General features: G+C 41.4%; 1 protein-coding gene across 2 annotated transcripts in view; it reads right to left on the reverse strand.

Moving 5' to 3' along the window:
• The window catches only part of LOC107210716 (protocadherin alpha-C1-like), a 75524-nt gene extending 49942 nt beyond the window's left edge, over positions 1–25582 (reverse strand). Inside the window, exon 1 of one of the 2 annotated variants that reach the window (XM_015641908.3) lies at positions 23035–25582. In XM_015641908.3, coding sequence (XP_015497394.1) covers positions 23035–25449 — 2415 coding nt within the window. In that variant the 5' untranslated portion in view covers positions 25450–25582. The remainder of the gene's footprint in view (positions 1–23034) is intronic. The other variant, XM_015641907.3, reaches the window with a different exon arrangement.
• Positions 25583–25656: the final 74 nt, after the last annotated feature.

Raw genomic sequence — 25656 nt, forward strand, 5'->3', positions numbered from 1 at the left:
CCTCGTCTCCGCCCTGGCTTCGCCTCTGAAGCTTTGGGGGCGCGGGGAGGCGGCTGGGGGAGCTGATAACTGCATTCACTTGTGGACCTGCTGCTGCAGCGCTGAAGTGCAGCCGCTTGAGAGGGTTAAATCGGCGCAGAGCTTCGGGAAAAAATGGGCTTCCAGCCAGGTCTGGTGCCGTTTGTGCGTTGCTGCAGTGGGTTTGACGACCTCTTTCTTGGAGTCCTGCCCCTCTGCTCCCTCGGAGGTTCGTCCTTGCTGCAGCACCGTCCCCCTGCCCAGCCTCCACGGGCACCCCTGCGCTGCTCCCACCCACCTCCGCCCGGCTGAGAGAATTCTGCAAGTCACACCCATGAGTTATGAGCATTTAAGGCGAGCCTCAGTTTCTCATCCGATGTAATACACAGGCTCAAGGTGATCAGGTGCAGCTGCAGGGAAGGTGGAACACGATCTGTTTTCCAGTTACGGTTTTTTCCTCCTCTCCCCTTGTGACAGAGGACTGACAAAAAACAGTCATGAAATTGAGCAAACTCAGCAGTGGGGGTGGTGATGCTGCACCTGCAATGAGTTTTACCCCAATGTCAAAAGTCCCAGCAAAGACAATAAACTGAAACTCCCATTCATACACCACCTAAGTCACTGAGGTGAGAGATTTAATGAGACAAACCATAGACTATTGTCCTTCAGGTGTGCAGCTATGTTGCACCTACTACCCAATGCAGAAACTCTTTCTCTACAAGTGTTTCCTTCCCTCTTGTTTTGGGAATTTTTTTTCCCCATTTCTTTCCCCATAAAGTCTTTTGGAACATCCAAAAAATCCTCTCTGGATTGGACTGGTCTGTCAAGGGGAAGGGGTGACCTCAACACTCAGCTAAAACCTCTTCCATTGCCCTTTGTTGGCCTGGACAACCCTCACCATGAGAACACTATAAATCTCTAAATTTAGTTTCTTCACAAACCCTGGAGCACAACTGCCCTCACTCTGACTCAGCATCACTAAAAATTGCTGCCAATCTATCAGCTTTTATCTGTGGTCACCTTTACCAGAAGAGACAACACTTACCACATTTGGGCTGATGGTTCCTTTATTCTCAGCCCATTTCTGTGGCTCAAATACTTGCCCTCATATTTATTTTGATGTGTCCAGTATCCCAGTATCTGCAATTACTGCTGTCAAGCCACCCAACCCTGCTTATATTTTTAAGTAGGATAAATATTGGTCTGTGAAGACCAACAGAAGCAGCTAGAGATGCCAAGTGCCTAGAACACCTGGATAATTGCCCATTTCAACCAGTTGCCAGGAGCCAAACACTTAGAAAAAAATTAACTTCAATTTTTTGGCTAGGTACCCACCTTCAAGATTGCAATATTCACAGACTCAGAACAAAATACCTTGACAAAAGGTCAGGAGACAAAAGTCTCACACACAAAAAAAAAAAAAGGTGCCAAACAACAAAACCCCTTACCAACCAACACAGAAGAACCCAATATCATCAAAGAACCCAATACCCTGCTGAATGCAATAAAAATAAAAGTTATAGCAGCACTAATATACATGGACCATACAGCCACGTGTCAAACCAACTTGCAGCCATTAAGAAAGACAGAAGCCTGAAGAGAGGCACCCTCAGTTTTCTAAAAATCACACAGTGATTTCAGCACAGTCCACAAGATCATCTCTGCCCCACACCTCCAGGTGCACACCCACAGAGTCCTCTAACAAATATACAAAACAATAAAAGGCCAAAAGCCCCAGCAACATTGGTGATATCTAAGGCCTTGCCTTAAAGAAGATGTTAATGAAGACTCTCCAGGAAATGCTCGTGGCTAGGAGGTGCTGGGAAGATAAATCTCATCTCTGTAGGCAATAGCTTTCTAGCCACAAGCTGATTTTACTCTGTGTGAATGAAACACATCAATCCCACATCCAGGGGGGTTTAATAACAGCAAGGAATCTTTCACACCATTTCTGGACCTCATGAGTTAGCTGTGATAGACATTCAGGCTCTGCTCTATTGTATTTCAACAAGGAAGGGCTGCTGAACCCTCAAATCCTGGCCCACTTCACTATTTGCACATCACCTCAGTTCATCTCCCCTCACACCCTGTGTCTCAGTGGACAGCTAAGACTGTGCACAGCAAAAGTTTTGCAAAACACCACAGAATGTAGAACTGAACAGAGATAATACACATATTCCATAATATTTTCATCCCTGTCAAACATTTCTGTCGACCTCAAGTTCTTAGAAAATTTTTCTCCTACTTTTAGAATTGTAAGATCTAGGATTGCCTGGCTTCTTGCCTTTTTTGTAAGTTTTATAGCACCAATAAAATATTACTCTGATAATCATGGTATAAATTGGTACTATAGCTTGGCTTATTTACAGAAGCCTTGCACAAATGTCACATTCTTTCTCAAAAAGCTTGCTTTATGAAGTTAAAGCTGAGTACAGAGTGGATAAGTGATATACCAAAATGTGTTCTGTTCTGATTAAATGTTCCCCAGGTCCTTTTAAATCTATATAAAATTCATCTGTGGTCATAATAATTTTAGTTATTTGCATCAGCTTCAGTGTTAATGCTGAGTCAGTCCTGCAGGCTGTGATTTTAATTCAGGAAAAATTTCAATTCAGGAAACATTTCGGGATCTGGTCTGTAGTAATATTGATTTTTCTAGTAATAGACAAAACTTGAAACACAGAAAAATGTAATTTCAGTTTCAAATTAATCAAGGCTTAGGGGCCTCCTAGTTTTCTTTTTTTTTTTTTCCTCCAGTTTTCCTTTTCAGTAATTTCTTGAAATTTCATCTAAAATTTTCAAACACCTCCAAAATGTACCCATTGAGTTCAGAACAATGCACATGAGCAAGAGAATCAGAATTCATCCCTGCAGCAAAACCAGCTGATAAACCTGATAACCCCTGGGGTGATTGGATAGTGCCTGTATGCAGTATCTATATACACAGGCCTCTGCTATTTGCTGACATACAGAAACTGCACTGCTTTAATTAGCTTGGCTAAATTAAATGGCACAAGAACAAACATACAGGTGGAGCAAAGAATACCAATTTTATCAAGTCCTGCACAAGAAAATCAAGTATTTCTCAAGATAGTTATACATTGATACGTATATACCCCAGCAGCCATAGTAATGTAACAATTTTAGCATGGAAAATCCTCACATTTCTCTGCAAATGTTCCTTGAAACAGTTCTACATATAGATATGCCTGAATAAGTAGCAGCCTGATGCAGTGCCACAAAAACATGTCTGTGCAGATTTTTTTCTTGGTGATGATACAATTATATACAGATGCACTTCTGCAGGCCCTTGGAAAGTTCATCCATTTCAAATCCTACTTATACAAGTAATTTTTTTTCTATAAAGTTTAACAAGGACCTCATAAACTTGCTTGGGCAGCAATAAATTTGTGTTCAATTTGCTTCATTGCAGAGCACTCGGCAAAGTTCCTCCTCTGGTTATTTCTGAGTCTCATACAGCAAAAGGAGAGGGAAAGACATGTTAGAAACCAGAAAGATGTGAATGTACAACATGTAAACTGAAGAACTCCAAGGTGTTTTGACATCTGAAAAGACATTTCACTTCTTTGTAAATAATTTCATTTCAGTAACTCATATCCCTTAAACATTCGAGTCAGTGTCTCAGTGTCCTTTCCAAACTGGTGGGAAGACACCAGCTCCAAGCACAGGACTCCAGATTTCTGCACATACTTCACAGCACGTAGATCTTCAGTGGCAAAGAGATTGCTTGAATACTGTCTAAAAACAGACATGGTTTCAGCCTACTGATACAACTGTGTGCAAAAAATATAGAGACAAGTCCACAGAATCCATGGTTTAGCCATTAACAAGCAGGTTAATTGGTGTCATTCTCCAGAAAAACAAACAAACTAGATTTCCTCTATGTGCCTGCTTGTATTTGGTGCCTGCAATTTGTCTGCCTTGCTTAGAATTAAATCAAGTCCAGAGAAAGGAACATCCATCAGTCATAGGACAGATTACATCAACCAAAGTGGAAAACATTACCAATAAATTGTAAGGGAATGAGTTTGTGCAGTTTCTTATACACAGATTTTTCCTGTGAGCACCATCTTCTAATCCATGGGTATTTATGAAGTCTATGGAAAAAACCATTTTGGTATTTTAAGGGGGTACTCATGCTACTTCAGTTCAACCCCATCTCTCACTTCAAGTTCTTAGGATTTGTGCAATCTTCTGCAACCCTGCTTACTTCAGTGAGGACCCCCTCAGCTGCTCTCTGAAGGATGCTGTAAAGGGGTTTTTCTGGTGACTTCCCTTGCCTCAAGGACTATTTGAGAGGGAAGATACTGCCTAGAGATATGGCAACATAAAGGTCTGCATTCTGTATGGAATTTCTTGGGGATGTGGGATTCCCACTTTCCCTAAAAATGCTGCAAAATGCCTCCCTGAGGGAATGTGAACTAATTTATACAGCAAACTTCTTGGCTTCTATGTCCCAGTCATCTTCCACACTTGAATTACATGTTGACAAGTCATCTTTTCATTTGGAACCTGCCTCTCCCATGTCTGAAAGAGACAGATCCTGTGTCAAATTATTCAGTTGGGTTGGCTCTGTTTTTCCTTAAATCCATTTTCCCATTGGTAGGAATCTAATTGGTGAGAATATCTTTTTGTATCACAAGCATCTGAAGCCAGGCTATTTAAAACATTGCTGTTATGGGAACCAAGGCTGCTAAACAGCCAGAAAAAATCCTGTTTGTATTTAGGTCACAATTTCTTTGCAATAATGTAACTTGCGAGGGGTTGGTGTTATAAATTTCTATTGATATAAACCATGAAGATACATAGAAAAAAATTCCTTTTCTTCTCCTGATCACCACAGTACATTCAATCATTTCTCACTTCTAGTCTAAATTTTAAGGATGGATCTGTCTGACTCATTCTGTCTTCTGCTATATTTTTCTGGTGACTTAAAAATGCTTTCGCAATTTATTGCGCATAATGTCACACACTGTGCCATTCTAAATGGAAGGACATTAACAACGTGGACACCAACAAAATAACTTTCACCTTTCTAAAGTCACCACCAAGCCTGTAAGTGTTACTTCTACTGCCAAATATTTTCTTGAAGGTTTTGGTTGATGAGTTTTCCTTTACCACCATTGTCTCCCTTTGGAGACAGTTTTCACCCCTTGTCCATGCAGCCTGACTCTCCAGCTCAAGCAATCACCACTAAATTACACCTCAGCGTGTTGTGAGACACACTGGAGTCAAACAAATTTCTTCCAGGTGATTATAATTTAATTTCTCAGCTCTGGCTACAGCTTAGTTCCATACTTATATTCACAGGTGTTGCACGCTCCTCCTTAGAGTCTGAGAACCAAGATAAGGTTATGAGGTAGCTCTGACTCTCCTGAAACTGTCTCTGAATGTTTAATTGAATATATACATATGAATTCACAAATTACTAAGCACTTGCTTGGAAACTGAAGACTCAGTTTAGTTTTCTGCTTTAAGGAGCACTTCTGTGCTCAATTCCCTAAGAAGTGCCTTCATCATGAGCCACAGGATGTCCACTCACTTTCTCCCTTTGTGTTAATTTTCCATGTTTCTCTCCCCTCAGCGTCCTAGGAGCTTTGCATTTGTCCTTGTGGCTATACAAGAAACACACTGTGTTCCAAAATGATGCTATAAGGTATGCTGAGGTCTCCTTTTCCCCTCGTTTTTGTCTGCACAATTTGGATAAAGTAGGAAGCTAAGCACCAAACAGTGGCACAGAACCAATGGAAATGGAGACCTAGGTATAAAAATAGAGGGCAAGAATCAAAAGTACAGGCAAAGAGTAATATGAGGAACAGTCACCTTCTTCACTGCTGAGAAAGACCAAAGGCATTTTCTCAGCAATGAAAAGAGAAAAAGAAAAGAGATCAGGTTTGTATTATTAAAGACTGTTCAAGTACCCAAGTACTGTGGATTCCCTCTCTTGAAAGCACATGCTGAGTTACATCAACTAGCTTTGTTTATACTCCCTGCTTACTCCTAAAGTGCCTCTTCCAAGTTTACAGCCTAAACCTGCATCTGCCTGGTTTGGATCTAAGAAGGAACTGGCAGTTTGGTAGGTTTGAATCCACACTGTTTTACTGATGACCTGAGTTTGCCTTTGGGTCTGTAGGAAGTATTAACTGTCAATGCCTTAATTGTAACCTGAACACCTTGTGTTGGATCAGATTTTGCTTTTTGGGAGGTTGGAGTTTTCTCCACCTTCATTTGCACTTTTTCTTTCTCACTCTCCTGCTCACTAATGACTTTCCCAGGTTTGTTCCATTTCCTAATAACATCTTCATGAATTATCTTAGTTCATGGAAGTGCATCAAGCAACAGAACGATAAATTTAAGTCATAAAAGCATATCTTAAGTTTTGATTTCAATGCCTAATTTATTGAGACCTGTATTTGGATAATCATACTCAGTTCAGAGCCACAAAACAATAATGTGAAAATCTCCTTTCCTCAGCAGTGCCCTGCTAAGGTACTAACGGGATTACCCCTTGTACTGAATGGTTAACTCCTGCTTTTGTTATTCACAGATACTTTCACTGCAATTTCCTTTTACAAGCTGCCTGATCCATCCTTAACACTTTTAAAATGTTGCAGACCTTTCACTGAGAGATAAAGAGCCCAGCCCAGGCTCACCAGTCTCACACCTGCTGCCACCCTGCCTCCAGGTATTTTCAAAAGACCAGCTGAAGCAGGCATTAACCTATTAACCTCTAACTGTGCTGGAATATCAGGTGCATTCTCTCACCAAAGCACACCTACCTGCAACTTCAGCCCTATGTGACATTTTCAATGGGACTTAAGTGTTTTGTGCTTTTTCCCTAGACAGGAATGCCCTCCAACACACATTCACTGCAGGCACTCCAGGCAGCCCAAGACACAAGTAGAAAGCTCAGATGCACAACTGGAAGATGGTTGGATCATGCAATGGATACATCTAAGCTGTGCTCATGTTGCTCAAAATTTTTTTCTAGTCCTTTCTTTCTGTGTGAGACTTGGAATGGTTTGAGTTGGAAGAGGCCTTAAAGCTCATCTCATTCCAGCCCCTGCCATGGGCAGGGACACCTTCCACCAGCCCAGGTTGCTTCAACCTGGCCTTGGACACTGCCAGGGATCCAGGGACAGCCACAGCTTCTCTGGGCACCCTGTGCCAGGGCCTCCCACCCTCACAGGGAAGAATTTCTTCCTACTCTCTCCACATCTCTACTCCAAAACTTCATGGGAGGTTAGCTCTGAACTACAAGGGTCTCTTTCAAGCCACCAAGATATTCTTACACAGCATCAAGCTACAACTTGCTCCTGAAGTTAAATATGTAAAGCAGCAGAGAAATTATTTTCTCAATCTAAAATAAGCCCCAAAATGCTCTTATACTGAGTTGTACAGATCTGCCCTAGATTTCTCAAATTAATAGAACAAGTTCTACTTCATCAGATTTAAAAGTGTAGCAACTACTTTCCCTTTCAAGGTTATATTTTAGAATTAACTACTTGAATGCTCTTTTCTTGATGCTGGACAAAGTCAATATCAACTTTGGCAGGAAATTAAATCATTACAGCTATGCTTTTTAAAACATGGAAGTGAAGTAAATCATGATCTCCACCTCTGGCTGGTGCAGTCAGACAGAAGTGCAGAGCTTTCTGCACCCAGAGGCTTGGTCATCACCAAGCCAGAGAAGACAGAGCTGTTGATATATCATGGACCTTCCTTGCTGTGGAATGGATGAATAACCAAAGGAACAATGAAGGTGGTGCTCTGGGCTTCCAGAATTCCCCAGCACAAACACAGGTTGGGTACAGGATGTTCTCACCACACCTGACACAACAGACAAGCCAGATATGGGGTGGGGTGAACCCCTGCACATCTGGTTCCAGCCTTTCATGGTGGGCTCAGCATTAGTCATTCTTTAGATTTGTAATTCTGTGTGGTGGGAAGGAAGAAACTTGACCCCAAGGACAAATAGAATCAAAGAATATCCTGAGCTGACCCATAAGAATCATTGAAATCCAAATCCTTGCCCTGCACAGGACACCCCAACAATCCCACCCTGTGCTTGAGAGTGTTGTCCAAACACTCCTTGAATTCTGGGCAGGTTTGGTGCCTCAAGAACTGTCCTGGGAGCCTACTCCAGTGCCCAGCCACTCCCTGGGTGAAGAAAATTTTCTTGAACCTGCCCTCCTGTCACTGGTCACCAGAGAGCAGAGATCAGTTCTGCCCCCATAAGGAAAATGTAGACTGCTATGAGCTCTGCCCTCAGCCTCCTTTTCCCCTCTTTTCTCCTCTTGGGGAAAATCTCCATCACAGAACCCACACAGCTTTTAGCACAAATGGGAAAGGCTTTGCTGAACAATACAGGCAAACACCCAAGAACCCTCTGCTCTTACTCCCCTTGCAGCTGCACTTTCAGCTGCAGATCTTCTCCTGCAGTTCTGATACACGTGCCACATCTCATGCAGCCAGAAAATCAAACCCCTTCAACTATTTTAAAGAGCAGCTGAGAGCCATAAAGGAGGCAGGAGGGGATTAGAGTACAGACTCCATAAAACATACTGAATATGTGAGGATTTTTTAATAAGACCAGTATTCTGCTCCACAGCTTTCTGTATTTCATGTGTCTGCACAGGAATGGCTAAGCAAGGAAAGTAGGGCAGGAAAATATTTCATTTTGTTTTCTAATTCTCAGCAGGCATTTCTGAGCTTAGAAGATTTTTACTTAAAATCCTATTACAAAAAATCCTTCTGCCCAAACTGTGCTGTTCTTGGACTATTTATAACCTATAGCCATATATATGATAAATATATATATTATCATATATATGTAAAATGTTAATACTGCAGAATCTGCTGATATTATCTGACCTCAGGACACATCCCATTGATTTCCTTACTCAGCAGAACCAGGAGCAGCATTTGACCCTGACTTACACTCTCTGCTAAATGATTTTGTTTTATATTTGTGTTTCTCTGCAGGGTGCTGGCACAGTGGGATTCCATAACCTCCTCTCTCCCAAATGTCTCCTAAATAGACAAGCCAAAGCTTGGGGTTTTTTGGGTTTTTTTCTGTTGACTTGGAATCTGCATTCCAGCCATTTTATGCCCTTTACTGCACTTTACAATCTCAGTCATTTTTAATAAGGTTATCAGAACAGCAGAGAGGATTGGATTCCAACTGTGCATTTCCAAGTAGTGCCTGATGACATACCAAAACAATCTGATAATAATTCTATGCAAAAAAAAAGCCCCAGCAAGAATTTTGCTTCCTCATTTCTTGTGAACACTTTAACAGTGGTTTAAATTCATTACATGTAACTAACCTGAATTTTTCCTGTCTTTAATCCATTATTTGCACCCATTTACTTTCTTTCCTTTTGCATCCAGAAAGTTGCAAAAAAATATTTATTGAGGATTAGTATAAAGTATTATTAGTCATATAGTATATGACTATATATTATTATATTAGTATATATTAGTATATATTAGTATATATTAGTATATTATTATGACTCTAAGTGTGTGCAAATGTTCAAGCACACAAAGAAAATACGAAACAAGGAACAACATGAAAACAATGCATTAATTTCTATAGAGGACCCTATGTGAAGTTTTAATTCAAATGAATGAAGAGGAGGAAAATTACCTAAAATAAGGTGTAGAGAAGATGGAGAAGAGAACTGGAGCCTTAAGATGCACAGTGGGGAATACAAGAGAAGTGTGAAATTAAGGAATTTTACTCAAGACTATAAAAGGTGAAACGAAACAATGATGCCAAAGATCCCAGACAGCACCCATCTCTAAAGGGCATCAATGACAAGTCCCTGGTCACAACTGAATGAGTCTGTGAGCCATGACAGCCAATGTCCCTTGTCCCAAAGCATTGCACACAAGTGATCCTGGTCACCAGTGACCATCAGCCACTGATGCTTGGGACTATGTGGGTGTGAGTGTGCAAAATCTAGTAAGAAAATGAGTGAGAGTGGGAAACTTTGGGGATTTGCAGAATAAAATCACTTTTCCCTGCCACAAGTTCTTACTCTCACTTCTGTAATCCTGATCTCCTAAATAATAATTGCAGATTCTTCTGTGCAAGACTCAATTTGCACAGACAGATTTGTGGGGGTAAGAGGGGTAAGAGTTCAGTCTGAAAGGATGAGACTGATGCCAGCAGATGCTGTGAGCAACCAAGTTAAAATAAAAACACAGACAACACTGCGTGGAGGGGCCCAGAGAAGAAAAAGCAATAATGGTTTTTACAACCCAGAGAGGCTTTAGGAAAGGGATGAGGCACAGCTGTATGAGGTCTCTGCTCCAAGTCCACTTCCCTATCTACTCACAGACACAGCTCCTGCATCCTTCCTCACCATTCCTCGGTCTCTGGCACTCACTGCTGCTGCTGCTGCAGGAGAACAGGGCTGGCTCCAGGCAGCTGGAGGGGTTTCAAGGAGCAGGGCAGGAGGGAGATGAGATGGGAGCAGCCAGAAACATCTCTCAGCTCATTCCCTGGATGGGTACAGCGGCAGAGAATGAGGCAGCAGTGAACAGATTTTAGGAAACACAAGAACTGTGATATCAATCACCGCATTAAGAAAGGATTTGGCAGCATGGCATGAAAAATACCCTGTGTTGTACAAGCTGACAGGAGCACCTCGGGGTGAAACAGTAGCCAAGGTATTGAGATGATGCTGGAAAGCCACTGATCACAGCTGGCCAGTTCAGGACCTGCATGCCCAGCTTCAACACTGATGTACAGCTCTGTCAGATTCACCAGTGCAACAAGTTCACCTCTGATTTATGGCATCTGAGAGTTCTTGGAAAGGGAAGCAAAGAAAAAGGGAGGTGCAACATATGAGGTGGGGCAGATTATGATCAGAAGCTCAGAGGAAGGCCTGAGAAGCAGTGGCACTCATGCAGTAACAAGAAAAGTACCCTGGAGCCAAACTGTGGCTTTAGAAATCAGAACAAGACAAAAGAGAGGTGGAAGCAGAAGCAGCTGATCACACACCATAAAAGCAGGAAGTCAGGAGCTGGTTTCTGTTCACTGGTACATCAGGGACTTAATGATTTTTGGCAAGCATCTTAATTGGTTCCTAAGATATCAGCAATATCTGGGCTCAAATGGCCACAGCAAGGTTTAAAGCACTACTGCAAAGGATATTTGGGTAGTCTCAAGAAATAAGGTACATATGCATATGTATAATTTATTATTTGCACTAGGTGAAGGGAGATAAGTGTTTGGGGATTTGTAGATAAACATTAAGCAAATCTATTTTCAAACTTCCCTTTGGAATTCTTAAAACCTCAGTGGCACAAAATATTTATGATTTAAATTTAGTAAGACTTCAATATTTGTTTCCTTGAGCACAAGAGTTCTTACTGAATAGATCAGAGTGATTGACCTAATGAAATATTCCTTTAAAAGCTGGACTATATCTGGTGTTTAGCATGAATTAGTGCTGTAGTATTAATGCAGAATTACCTTATGCATTTTGCATGGATCATGGACATGGCAAAGCCAAACATTTTTATGATCTGAGGGAAACCCACACTGCTTGTACCAGGTCCTGCAACAGCAGGCAGAGGACAGGGTATCCTGCCTGGTCCTCAGCTGCTCCTTCCAGAAGGACACAGATCTCCCAACCTTACAGAATACATCTGCTAGCCCTGGTACACCTCAAATGACACCAGACTTCCAGCTTTTAACAACTCAGCTGAGCTCAGCATATTCCTTCCATCGCTGAGCAGAGAAACCACAGCAGGACATGTGAGACTCTGAGTGATAAGCAGGGATGACAATATCAAATGCACCCACTGAAAGCAATCCCCTCTCTTTGTACTAATCAAAACATTGTCCTCCACAATGAGATAAACCTGCAGTGTCTCAGCATGATTTTTGCATTTGATATTCCCTGCACAGTGTGCTCTTCAGAGACAGATTTTAGGATTGCACGTTTGGAATACAAACTATCACTGGCCACATGGTTAGGAAAAAGCTAAAAATAATGTCCAGCAACACCAGTGTACCTCCTGGGTTTCTTTATCACTCTGAATAGTGGTTAAAGACAGAGTTTAGAGGCCTTCAAATCACTGAGAAGCACAGATCCCCCCAAGACATTGGCATAGTGGTCAGGGGAGGCATCTCTATGGAAACAGAGGCAGTAAAAGTCAAGGTTTATAAGAACAGAAAAGGCAGTGTGGTTCTGTCTGCTGGCTCAGTGAGAACAGGAAACTGGGTCTGGTCCCTCTCTCGGGGGTTTGTGCATTTTAAATCAGAGTGAAATGTGAAAACGTTTCTAAGGGCTGGAACTAGACCTCAGGAGAAGGAAAAAGGGACAAGCATAAGGGAGGAGAAAGTACAAACAGAGAGAAAAAGAGGGTTTGAAAGACAGGGAGGTACAAACCAATCCATATTGTTATCATCTTGTCACCATTGAACTCCATAGTTATCTTTCTGCTGTACACACACTGGGAGCAATCTTGACATTGTATTTTCACCAAAGACTTTCAGTTCTCTTTTAATCCTTCATTCAAGAATTCTGGCACTTTAACTCACAATGAGAACCCTGCCAAATTTTAACTCCAATGAATTATTTTCTGGTCTTTCTATACTGCAGAAATACAAAAGCCTGTACAATCTTCAGTCTTGCTAGAATTTCTCTGAAACAAAACATCTTCACTCCAGGTTGAAGTATTAGAAGAAAATAGTTACTAGATTTCTGAGGTATAAAATATTTTATTTATTATCTTCCATTGTGATACATCTGTTTAATTACTATCCTGTTGCATTGTGCAATTAGTTAAGCTATTTATGCTCATCTTGGATACTAATTCGTTCACTTCTCTTAGTTTCTTACACTCCTTGAATATTTTTTCAGTGACACTGTGAAACAGGCTGCCACAGACAAGGTGCTGCCTTCAATGCCACCCACATACAGGACTCACATTTCCAAATATTTGTGCTGAAATTAGGGACCCTCCTCTTCCCTGCACTCTTGTCTTGGGCTGAGCACTGTGTTGATTTTTGGGTTTTTCTTCCTCCCAATCTTCTCTCCTCAGTTCCAGCCCCAGCCTCAATTTTGGTCTGGGCCAAAATCACAACTGCAATTATCAGGTCCTGCCAGCTCTTGGCTGGATCAAGGCTCTCTGCTGGCAGCACTCAGAGGCAACTGAGCTTTCCAGCTCTTGTGATTATCTACCAAATAGAATGAACAATCATTTCTCACAGGTTTGTAACTCAGCCAACCTTAGCAGCTCCTGATGACTATCCAGCATGACACAAGGGCCACTTTGCAACAAATACCAACTCATTTTTCAAAACATTCTTCACCAAGACATTTAAAGGAAAGATCAGACACGTTCCACATCAAAAGCAGTGTGGGCAGCAGGTCAGAGGAAGGGATTCTGCCTCTGGTGAGACCCCACCTGCAGAGCTGCCTCCAGCCCTCAGGTTCCCAGCACAGGAAGGTCAAGAACCTGTTGGAGTGAGTCCAGAGGAGTCCACCAAGATGATCAGAGGGATGGGACACCTCTCCCATGAGGAAAGGCTGAGAGAATTGTGATTGTTCAGTCTGGAGGAGAGAAGCTTCAGGGTGACCTCATTGCAGCCTTCCAGTACCTAAGGGAGTCTAAAAGGAAGATGGAGGGAGACTATTTGCAAGAGTATGGAGTTGTAGAATAGGGAGGAATAGCTTCCCATGCCAGAGGGCAGGGATAGATGGGATATTGGGAAGGAATTGTTCCCTGTGAGGGTGGGGAAGCCCTGGCACAAGTCCCCCAGTGAAACTGTGGCTGCCCCTGGATCCCTGGAAGTGTCCAAGGCCTGGTTGGGCAGGGCTTGGAGCAACCAGTCTGAGAAATGACCAAATTGTGCAGTCAAACTTGTCTAACAGGTTCCACCTATCACCACCACCTGAGCCACCTGAGGGTTTCTGTGATGAAAGGGTTTCTATCCACCATTTTTGTGGTAAGTAATGGTATGAACACAGCCTAAAATATTGAGAAGGTTTTGTTCATTCATCGGTGGAGAGGGCTGAAAATACAGAAGTCCATGGCTCCAAGACCACCAATTGCATTTGCTTTTGTTAAATAAAATAGGACAACTTTAAAGTTTCTCATACCATGGAACTTCATCTGTTACTGGGGTGGGAGTTCCCTTCAGATGGCACATTGACCTATCCTTTAGCTGAAGCAAAATACCTCCCTATGAACAACATAGATTTGGTCCTGGAAGCAAATTTAAATTGGATTTTTGGATACAAGGTGCTACTGCTGACAGTAATTGCTGCTGGTCCATTTTTCCTCTGTTAAAGTATTTTGAAAAACAATCCTTTTGGAAGACTTATTACTACATTAAAAATGCATGACATTAAGTGACTCATCCCTATTTATAATAGTAACTAAAAAGTGTTTTTCAGGCAGAACACTTTTATATATAAAATTTCACTAGCTTTATTGGAATCAAACCAGGATTGAGCATTAGCAGTAGCCAAATAAAGACTTGGAACAGTCTAAATATACATCATTAAGGTTGATAAATAGAATAATTCTGCTACCTTTGAGGTGACTGGAAACCCTGGGTACAGAGATGTAGTAAGTTATGAGATAATGCAATATACATTTGTTTGAGATTGTTAATGTGTTTGAAATGGCCACAAATTGTGGAGATTTTCCAGAGTGCACACATAAAACATGCCAAGATTCTGATTCATTTAGAGCCAATATATTTTTTCACAAAGGAGAAAAAAATGTGTTCAGTGTTCTAAGAGGGGAAAAAAACTACAACAAAATTGTAGCTATTGTAACTCCATCCTTGTTCTACTTCTCTTCTAACATGATTTCTGTTCTGCAGAAACTGTTAGGAGGGAGTAGAGGCATTTAAACTCATCTTTGGCTTTTTAAATGTCTCAGGCAGCCACTATGTTTCATTTTTTTTCCACCCAATCAAATTTAATCCAATACTGTCAGCTTTACAAGTCTTCCAGGAACCTCAATTACCTGCATTACCCACATTTTCCCCCTCTCCTGGATGAGACTACAAACAAAACAGAAGAGAAACACTCGGTGATGAACTATTAATTCATAGAATGGTGACAGCTTGATGGGTTTGGATTTTATTCAAAAACATCTGGATCCTCTTGGAGCAGGTTGAGTGAAGAAAACCTTTTTTCATAAAACATGACATGACAATGGTGAAGGGCCCCACCAGACTGAGAGCTCCAAAGTGATAATATTTTTCAGTGCACATTTGTATTCTGCAGCTCTGTTCTGACCACGATCAAACTGGCATCTTTCCATGATCTGTATTAGCTCGGGTTAATTTTTCCTGTAGTTTTTTTAAATAAGGTGAGAAGCATTAAAGAGGTGGAATGCCTTGTAGAGAAGCACAGTGCTGTAAAAGAGAAGACAGGAACTTGCTAATTCTAATCCCTAGATAAATATATAATAAGATTAAAACAAAGATGAAAGTGCAAATAGCAGCCCTAAACCAACAACCCCAGATCCTTTGAAGCTATTCCAGCTGGCAACTTTGACTACACAAGTCATTTGCTGGGGTGATTTTACTTCACCAGCCCCAAAAATGTGAGATAAGGTAGCATTTATATCTCCTCTGACTGTAGGGAAGAAACCACTTCCTTTTCCAGCCAATATGATACTGAAAATAAATAGCTTTAGAGATTGATTATCTTTAGGGTATTCTTGATTGTTCAATAAAAAACAAAACCAAACACACTCACAACATTAAAACAAATCCAAACAAGTGAAGGGTTCACTTGGAGGAATATATTTAGATAATAGAATCAACACAGGCCATTTCCACAAGATTACTATTCTACAAAGAAGAAAACTGAGTCAACTTCTCCATTAAGGACAACACAGAATCACAGACTCGTGAGGTGGGAAGGGATCTCTGGAGATTGTCTTGTCCAACCTCACTTCCCAAGCAGGGTCAAGCAAAGCAGGATGTCTGGGACCACATCCAGATGACATTTGAATATCTGTAAGGATGAAGACTTCACAATCTCCCTGGGCAACCTGTTCCAGTGCTCAGCATCCTCACAGTGGAAAAAACCCCAACCAACCAAATTACTTAAGCTTAGACAGAGCATCCTCCTCTTTTCCTCTCACTGGGCACCCTTGAAAAGGGCCTGGCTCTATTTTCTTACAGAAATGAGATCCCTCCCAGCCCCACAGACTTCTATGAACTAAAAAGTCACAGCTTTCTGTCTTTCACATATGAGAAATGCTTCGGTCCCTTTGTTATCTCCAGGCCCACCACTGGCCTGTCTCCAGTATCTCCACATCTGTTTTTTATTAAAATCACAGAGCTGAAAGACTGAATTCAAGCTTTTATTGAAATCTCTTTGTACTACAGGTACGATCACAATCCTGTGAATTTAATATCATGTAATGAAAACTGCTTTAACCATAAGGATATTGCACCAATCTCCATAGAACTTTTGGCTACAAAGCAAAATCTAAAAGCTGCCTAAAACACATTCCCCAGACACAGAGCAAACAGCTGTGTAAGTCAAAAGATGAAGACCCCACTCAGCTGTAAGACTTCCCTGCTTCCTTGCTTCTGACCCTAACAAAGGAATTGGAAAAGGTTGAGGAGTAACACCACAGAACCTTTTGGAATCAATACCTTCGGGTTTTGTGAGGGAACATCATAAGCTTTGATTTTGCAGGCCACTGGTGCAAAGATATTTGACTTTTGCAGAGTAAGAAAGAAGTAAAAAGCCGCTAAAAACAGTGTCAAGACCCATCAGACTGGGACCAGCCATGGGGGAGATGGAAGCACTAACAGATCAAAATATAAAAATCATTCCTTTGGAGAAGAAAGAATTCAAAGAACAAAAATATGTTCAATTTCCTCAGAGAGACTGCTCAAAGACTAGAGGCTTCAAATCTCTTCCTTTTTCCTTTTTTTTAATGTACCTTCTTTCTATGATATTTAACTTCCTTTTGCTTAATTGGTCAAATTTGCTTTTATTTTCCAAATGCCTCTGATAGCACCAAATCTTTGAGCTACTTCCCTGCCTGTTTCTTTGCCTTACAAATTTTCAACTAAATGCCTTAATTCCCATGTGCCTGCTTTTCCCCCCTTCTTAGTTTGGATTCTGGATTTTGTTGCCATTCTTTTGATTAATTGCAGTTTTAAATAATCTTCAGCAAGTCTCAACCCCAGAAATACACAGCATTATATTATATGTTATATAAATATAATAAATATACCTAATATGTGTACTGTATACAAGATATATTGAGGCACACTAAAATCCAGCAGTTGGATTCCAATGGGAAGCAGAGGATGGTCATTGGTACAAAAATATGGCACACATGGACCAAAAATGCCCCAGAGCCACTATCCCATTTTATGACAATCTGTATTTTCCTCTGTATTCAGTATCTTGAGTGTGACACTGAATATGTGACAAATTACTCAAGGGAACGGAAATTGCTGTTGCCAAGGAAGAACCAAAACACTGAGAGTTAAAAATCCTCAGTTCCCCACTACCTGATTTCCATCATAGATTTCTAAAAGCACTGATAAATAAAAGCATAGGAGTGAAGAGAATTTGTTTTGGCTTATGTGTTTGTTTTTTTTTTTAATATAAACCTGTCAAGTCTGAAGTAGAATAATCTCATTGAAGAAAAACAACTGCAGACATTAATTAAAAAATGGTGAAATCCAGCCACAAGCTGTGACCATGAGCCCACTACCTTGTTTGTTTGGATACAAATTTGGAGGAAGGATTAAAAGAGAAATGAAGGTACACTGAAAAGGAAGGAAAATAGTCACAGATTTATCAAAGACAACTATTTGCTAGGCTGGTTTTTAATTCTCTTCAATGGAAACAAACTGAAATTCATGTCATCTATTCTGAGTTTAATAAAACATTGAATACACTGCAGCATTGAAAAGTTTTAAACACAAGAAGTTGGGCTATTCTAAAAACAGTTCCAGTTCCAATGGTATCATTCACTTCAAATTCTGGGTATCTGTCAAGATAAAAGTAATTTGTTTACTCTCAATGCTGTCTGTAGGCTTTGTCTAAACTCATGTAACAAAGATGAACAGATAATTTGTTCTGAGCAGGTGACCAAGACTTTTTAACATCTAAGGCTCAAACATCAAGCATTTAGATGGATGAATTTGGGCAGAAGAACCATGTGGGGAATTAACCTCTACCCATCCACCCCCACCCCCAAAGAAATTCTGCAATAATATCTATGTAACCGATTTGACAATTTATTAAAACTATGGAGGAGGTAACTGGTCTCCCAAGAAGAATCAGGTGATGTATTCCCTATAACCTGGGCAAGGAAATAATCCTATCTACATAGGAAGTCCTTTCTCTGAAACATATCTGAGACTGGTCACACATTTGCAAGAAAAGCAAGAAATATATATCCAAAAATCAAAACCTGATGCTGAGAAGGGATATCAGCATAAACAGATAAGTGCAGAGGTGACCATAGGAAAAAAGACTGAAAGAGATCAACTTGTTGAGCTTGGTAAAACAAGGCCTAAGAGAGGATGTGGTTGCTTTCTAAGCCATGGATAAAGCAAGATGCAAAGAGGGAAAGAACTACTCACACTAAAAGGGAATTGCTGGCACAAAATCAAAAGTGTAATTCATAGTAAAGAACAGTTGGCACAATGTCAGAAGAGCATTTCAAAGCCTTAGAGGAATAACTTTCCAATAGGAATAATGGGCACAGCCTAATGAATTTTGTAATTCAAATTATTATTTTACAAATTAAAATTTAAATATTTGAATTTCAATATTTAAGATTAAATTGTTACTGATACAGGAAAGGACTGGACTTGATCTAAATTATGTTTCCTTGTTTTATGCTTTCATACAAGGATTACCCTTCCTCAGCCCACATCACTATTCAACATCATCCTTCCCTTCCCCTTAGCCATCTCTAAATACAAGCACCTTACTCTCCACATCCCCTCAAGCCCTTTCTCTCAACCAACTCCTCCTGTCACTCTCCTTTCCTCTAAATATAACTAAAATATAACTAAAAATAACTCTCCAAGGCAGGCATCAGAGAAGCAAAGTTTCAGCCCAAGAATTTGTAGAGTTTACAAGACTCTGCATTCTTTTGCTGAACACATTCTTCCTTGTGAAGGGTAATTGGAGTGGTCAGAAGGAGGCACTTTCCCTTGCTGAATTTTCTTTGATCCTTTCAGGATTTTCTTGGCCTGACCCCAAGAGTAACTTCCATAGCCAACAAATCTTCCTAAGAACTGAATTCTTGTAATGTTCACGTAACACTGCTGGTTCTAGACAGGCTGTAACAGCACTGACAGGAAGAATTGGGAAGGTGCTTCACTCGTACATTTGTCTGTGTTATTCCCACCAGAATGAGCCAGGGAGGGCTTGAACACACATCTGGTCCTCTCATTTGTGTGAGGAAGCCACTGATGCTTAGCCTGCAGCAGTCCAGCCTCAGTTGCCAGCCTGTCTCAATGGAAGTAGATCCATTTTTGTCACAGGAAATGCATGCCATGTTGTGCAAAATTATTCCACTCCCATTACAGTTTAGCGAGAAAAATTCTCCGCCACGTCTATTTTTGGGTGTAACCTAAATATCGAATGCCAAGTCACAGAGAGGTCACTAAGCTCTGAATGGAGAAATATCTCACAGACCTTTTGTGTAGCACAATGGCAAACAAAAGAACTGGAGCAATCCATGGCTACATCACAATCCCAGAAATCAGGCAGGGAACTGCTGCTTACTTTAGTAACCACTTGTGCCTTTGTCTCTCGTACAGCACAGCGGCGTACCCAGCTTTTCACTTAGCTGTCATTTGTGCCATGCTGCAGAAAGAGACAACAAAATACTGAAAAAGATACCATTACAGTTTACTCTACTGCTGGGATGGCCATACACACAGCTATTTATAGCTCTAACCCAAATAGAAAATATAAAAGCACAAATGGGTCTCATGCATGTGTAAAAATATTCAAGCCTATTTAATTCTGCAGCAAAGGCAGAACAAGCTGAATTTTGAAAAAACACCTAATTTCTGGAAATTCAATCAAATTTTCATATATAGAAACCTTTTTCTCTCCTATGCATACTGAAAATTGTAATCACCTCCTCAATTAAAAAAAAACAAAAAACAACAAAATAAAAATCAGATCTATTTAAATTCTGCTAAAATTAATTTTTTTAATACTTTTCAGTGCTTTGAATGATAACTATGGAGTTACTCCTAGTGCCTTTTAAATATTTGTTACTTTCTTTTTGTTACATTTATATTCTTGGGGAGCAATACAATCACCCCTTTTCAAAAGCTCAAAGGATCATGTAGGTTTCTATTTGTAACTCCAAATGAATAAGTCTGAAAGCACTTAGACTGCATTTAGTCAACATCCAAAATTAAATTTTAAACCTTTTAACTGAAATTTCTAATGGTAGATAGATAGATATATGTATCTATATATAGATAGAAAGATATAGATATAGATATAGATATAGATATAGATATAGATATAGATATAGATATAGATATAGATATAGATATATAGAGATATAGATATATAGATATAGATATAGATATAGATAGATATAGATATATAGATATAGATATAGATATAGATATAGATATAGATATAGATACAGATATAGAGATAGAGATATATAGATATAGATACAGATACAGATACAGAGATAGAGATAGAGATAGAGATAGAGATAGAGATAGAGATAGAGATATAGAGATATAGAGATATAGAGATATAGAGATAGAGATATATAGTTAATTTTCCAACTCAACTGCCACTGGAATGATCAGCACCAAATTAATAACCAGCATGATTTTGGTTTCAAGGGTAGATGGATTTTTACAGTCTCTGCCTCCTCTCCCCTACTCAGCTCAGTTAATGTAAAGCCTTTGGACCTTCCACATAAGCCATGCCAAGGAAATTAAATTGCCAAAGATGACATCTGGGATTTATTTTGCCCACTATCAAAAGCTGCAAAAAGGTGCCTCATGTTACAAGTCTAAAAATTCACCTGAATGACTGAAATACAACAAGATATAATGAGACACATTACAGTTGTTCTGATTATGGAGATTAGGAATACTTGGGCATTTTTATTATTATTTGGTTCTTTAATGTGTTGATAACTTGAGTTTCCAGATCTTGCTCAGCTGGAACAAAGAAATGAGTTGTGACAGTTTTTTGAGGGTGTTTGGTTTTTTGTTGTTATATATTTGTCATCACTATTATTAGTTTTGCAATTATGAACTACTCTCCAGTCCAAGTTACAACTCCCAGACACTGCCAGGGTTCTTGCAGACACCTTCTGAGTCAAGATATTGCCAAAACATTTTCTACCTCCCCATTACAAAGGTTCTAACTCAACTTTTGTATTTTCCAGATCCTCAAGTAATCCAATGCACCCCAAAGTATCCAATGCATCAGGCACAAATCCTTCCTTACACACTGCCAGCTTCTATTTTCCTAGACTCTACAGTTTCTTGAGGAAGGACACCAACTTTTCTGCTTTTACAAGACCTAGGTATTCCACACACCCCTCCTTGAACAGTGAGAAACCCACAACATCTGCAATCCTCTGCTTCTACAGACAACAGGATTTAAAACTAATTACAACTGATTAAATACTAGGAAAACCATCATGTGTAAATCAAATCTGGTCAACACATAAATAAGGGAAGGCATATTGAACTAATTGCATAGTGAAGAGCAAATTTGGTGCTTTCCTAGGAGGGAAAGCTTACAAAAAGTCACTACTTGGAAATTCAAGAGTTATAAACCAAAATGTTATATAGCTGAATGTATATTTGATTATCCAAAAAGTTATTGAACTTACATCAAGGTTCAAAAAGGGGCTGGGCATTTATATATATTTAAAGGTACAATAAAGATTTCAAGGGTGAAAATAAACATAATGGCAACAGATTTAGGACTGCCTCTAATAATTGTAAACTAGAATAAAACATAACAGCAGGAAGGAGATTACACCATGTCTGTCTAACCTGAATTCTTACATTTCCCTTAGAACCCCCTGGAGCTCTTACCAGACACAGAGTACTGGCCTGGACAGACCCAACAGTGGTTAGATACTGTAATACACACCAAGGAATTTGACAGTCTGCAGGCAAAACATCTCAAAACTTCATAAAAAATATAAAGACGGCTCACGGGACCTATTAAAAATAGATATAAAACAACTGAATCTTGGACAAGTAACGCAGCAACATCCAGCAAATGATGTCTGCAGACATAGCCCAGCTTGTAGCCCTACACTGTGATCAGGAAGATATTTTCCCCTGCAAAATCACTCATCATACTACTGAGAAGAAACCGGCTTGGTCAGAGGCCCAGAAGAGAATATTTTAGATTCACAAAACCTATGGATTGCTTGGAAAGTGAGATGGGCACTACAAGTCACATTTCCTAAAGAGGCTCTGGATATGGAATTACAGCTATTCCACCACAGAGTTACCTTACACATTGCAAACCAGCATCTCAGCTCAACAAACTACTCCCCCTCAATGAAAAAAATCTCAGGAATGTCAGGGTGGGATTAAAAAATTTTAAAAAAATTAAAATCACAGACTCTATACAGTGTCTCTTAGAACCAGACATTGATTCGAAACTTGCATGGACTCTTATCCTGCCCCTACTTAGCTCTCTAAAGACAATGACTTGGCTTGCACAGTATTTAGTTTTCACTTACACCTTTACCTTCAGTTCTGTCTGAAGGTCCTTAACATTTACAGCAGGGAAAAGAAAATCTCTTTTGTCATCCCACGACAATATTTCAGCCAAAGAGATTCTTGGCTTTAGGAAATAGAGAAAAGAAAGTGGAATTTCCTCCAGGTGCCATGAATTGACACTTGTGTCCCTGCAAGTATGTTCTGCACCGAGCAGCTTAGTGCAGACACAAGGCCACGTGCCTGGGAGAAAAAAAGTGAAAGGAAGAAGCACTTACCACGAGGACAGCACTCAACCGGTCACTTTGGACCTGCTGCACTTGGATGCAGGGTCCTGGCACTTGTAACCTTGAGCCACTAGGAACATTCCCAGCATCTCCATTTGGGATGCTGCCGTTACTAGGCCCAAGACCTACAGATGCCCTGTACAAGTAGGTGTGAGTGAGTTTGCCCACGCCAGTGACCTCCAGCATGTCCGGTGGCAGGTGGGAGCTGGGAAGCATGTGCACACTGTAGCAATACTTTTTATAGTCATCAGATGGGCAGCAGCAGCCATTGCAGCAGCAAGTCTGGCACCGGCACAGCCGGATGATGGCGAGGAAGAAGATGAACGCTGCAAAGATGAACGAGACACAGGCAAGGGAAACGATCAAGTAGATGTTTGTGGCGTTGAGTAGCGGTGGCGGCTGCCCGCTGTCATCAAAGTCCGGCAGTGCCTGGGGCAGGGTGTCAGCCAGCAGGATGCCCACCGTGACAGTGGAGGAGAGCGGCGGATCCCCGTGGTCCCGCACCACCACGACCACCTTGTGCTTGAGGAAGTCGGTGGAGCGCATGGAGCGCGTGGTGCGCAGCTCGCCGGTGTGCGGTGACAGCTGGAACAGGGTGGAGTCAGAGGAATGGGCAAGGTGATAGGAAAGCCAAGCATTCTGTGCATTGTCCTCGTCATCTGCCACCACTTTGGTCACCAGGTAGTCCTCATCAGCCAGGCGGGGCACAACTTCCACAGCTACAGAGCCATTCTGGCTGGTGGGGTACAGGATGGCCGGGGCATTGTCATTCTGGTCTGAGATGTAAACATTCACTCTTATGGCAGCACTCAAGGCTGGTGACCCATTGTCCTTGGCTTCCACTTGGAAGTGGAAGCTCCTAAGCTGCTCAAAATCAAAGGCACGTTTTGCATAGATGCTCCCATTGGCCAAGTTCATAGACAAAAAGCTGGTCAGGGCACTGCCTGCAACTGTGGAATTCCTGAGAGTGTAAGAGACCCGTCCATTCTCCCCTGTATCAGGGTCAGATGCCGAGACCTGGTAGAGAAAAGCACCAAGTGGATTGTTCTCCTCCACAAACACATCGAATGCGTCAGCACTGAAGACAGGGGCGTTATCATTCACGTCAGAAATCTGCACCCAAACAGTCTTCTGAGTGGTGAGAGGAGGAGAACCCAAGTCTGTGGCAGTAATGGTGATGTTGTACTCACTGATCAGCTCTCGGTCCAGAAGCTCGCTGGTGACAAGGCTGTAGTAGTTTTGAAGGGAAGGCTTTAACTGGAAGGGAAGGTTTTCAGAGATCTGGCAGGTTACTTTCCCATTCTCCCCAGGGTCCTTATCCAAAATACTCAGCAGGGCTATCACCGTGCCAGGAACAGCATCCTCAGGAATGGGACTGGAAAGGGATGTAATTGTAATCTCTGGGCCATGATTGTTCACATCTGTGATTTCCACCAGCAGCTTAGCTGTGCTGGACATGCCAAATGCCCCATTATCTCTTGCCTCAATGAGCATCTCGAGAAGGGGTCTCTGAACAGCTAAAACGCCATTGACTGTCACCTCCCCGGTGTGTGGGTGAATTGAGAACATTCGCTGTAAGTCAGCAGAAGTTGTATTGCTAAAGGAATACCTGACCTCTCCATTTGGACCTTCATCCAAGTCTGTGGCGTGCACTTGGACTACCAAAGTGCCACTGGGGGAGTTTTCCAAGATACTCGCCCTGTAGACCGAGTGCTCAAATTCTGGTGCATTGTCATTGGTGTCCAGCACAGTCACAATGACCGGGACATCACCAGACTTTGGAGGATTCCCACCATCTTTGGCTGTAAGCACAAGTCTGTGAGTGGCTTGCTGCTCCCTGTCTAAGGCTTTCTTCAGCACCAATTCAGGATATTTACTCCCATCCCCGCGGATCTGCATTTCCAAATAGAAATGTTCATCGGGGCTCAGAGTATAATTCTGGACACTGTTAGCACCTTCATCAGGATCTTGGGCACTGGGGAGTGCAAACCGTGCCCCAGGTGACAGGAACTCAGGCATGTTTATATGATATTCACTTAAGGGAAAGCTGGGGGAGTTGTCATTTATGTCCAAGACTTTGAATTCCATCCTATAAAGCTCTAGAGGGTTTTCTAACACGAGTTCATAATTCAGAAGACAGACAGACTTTAATTCACAAAGCTGCTCTCTGTCTATGGGCTCGTTAACAGACAAAGCCCCTGTGCTGGCATTTATATTAAAATATTGCTTACTTGAACCGGTGATCATGCGAAATTTCCGAGCTGAAAGTGTAGCTGCATCTATTCCTAAATCCTTTGCTATGTTCCCAACAGACGCTCCACGCTCTGTTTCCTCGGCGATGGAATACACTATTTGCCCGTCCACGGTGCAGCAAATAAGGCAGAAAACCATTAAATAGCCCCGCATGCTTCCTCCCCTGGCTCAGCTCCCCGCAGACCGGCTCAGCAGGAACATAATCCAGAATTGCAGCGAGCACCCCAAGTTCCCGGCGCGAAACCAGCGGGCACCGGGGCGCACCGGCGGCAAGGCGACAAGTTCTGTGCAGGCTGGGGAGGCTCCGCGGCGGCTCCGCTGCCCCCCGGGCCGTGCCGCCGGTGCCGTGCGGGGCGAGGC

Source organism: Parus major, chromosome 13 (genome assembly GCF_001522545.3).
Source record: "Parus major isolate Abel chromosome 13, Parus_major1.1, whole genome shotgun sequence".
Lineage (NCBI taxonomy): Eukaryota > Metazoa > Chordata > Aves > Passeriformes > Paridae > Parus > Parus major.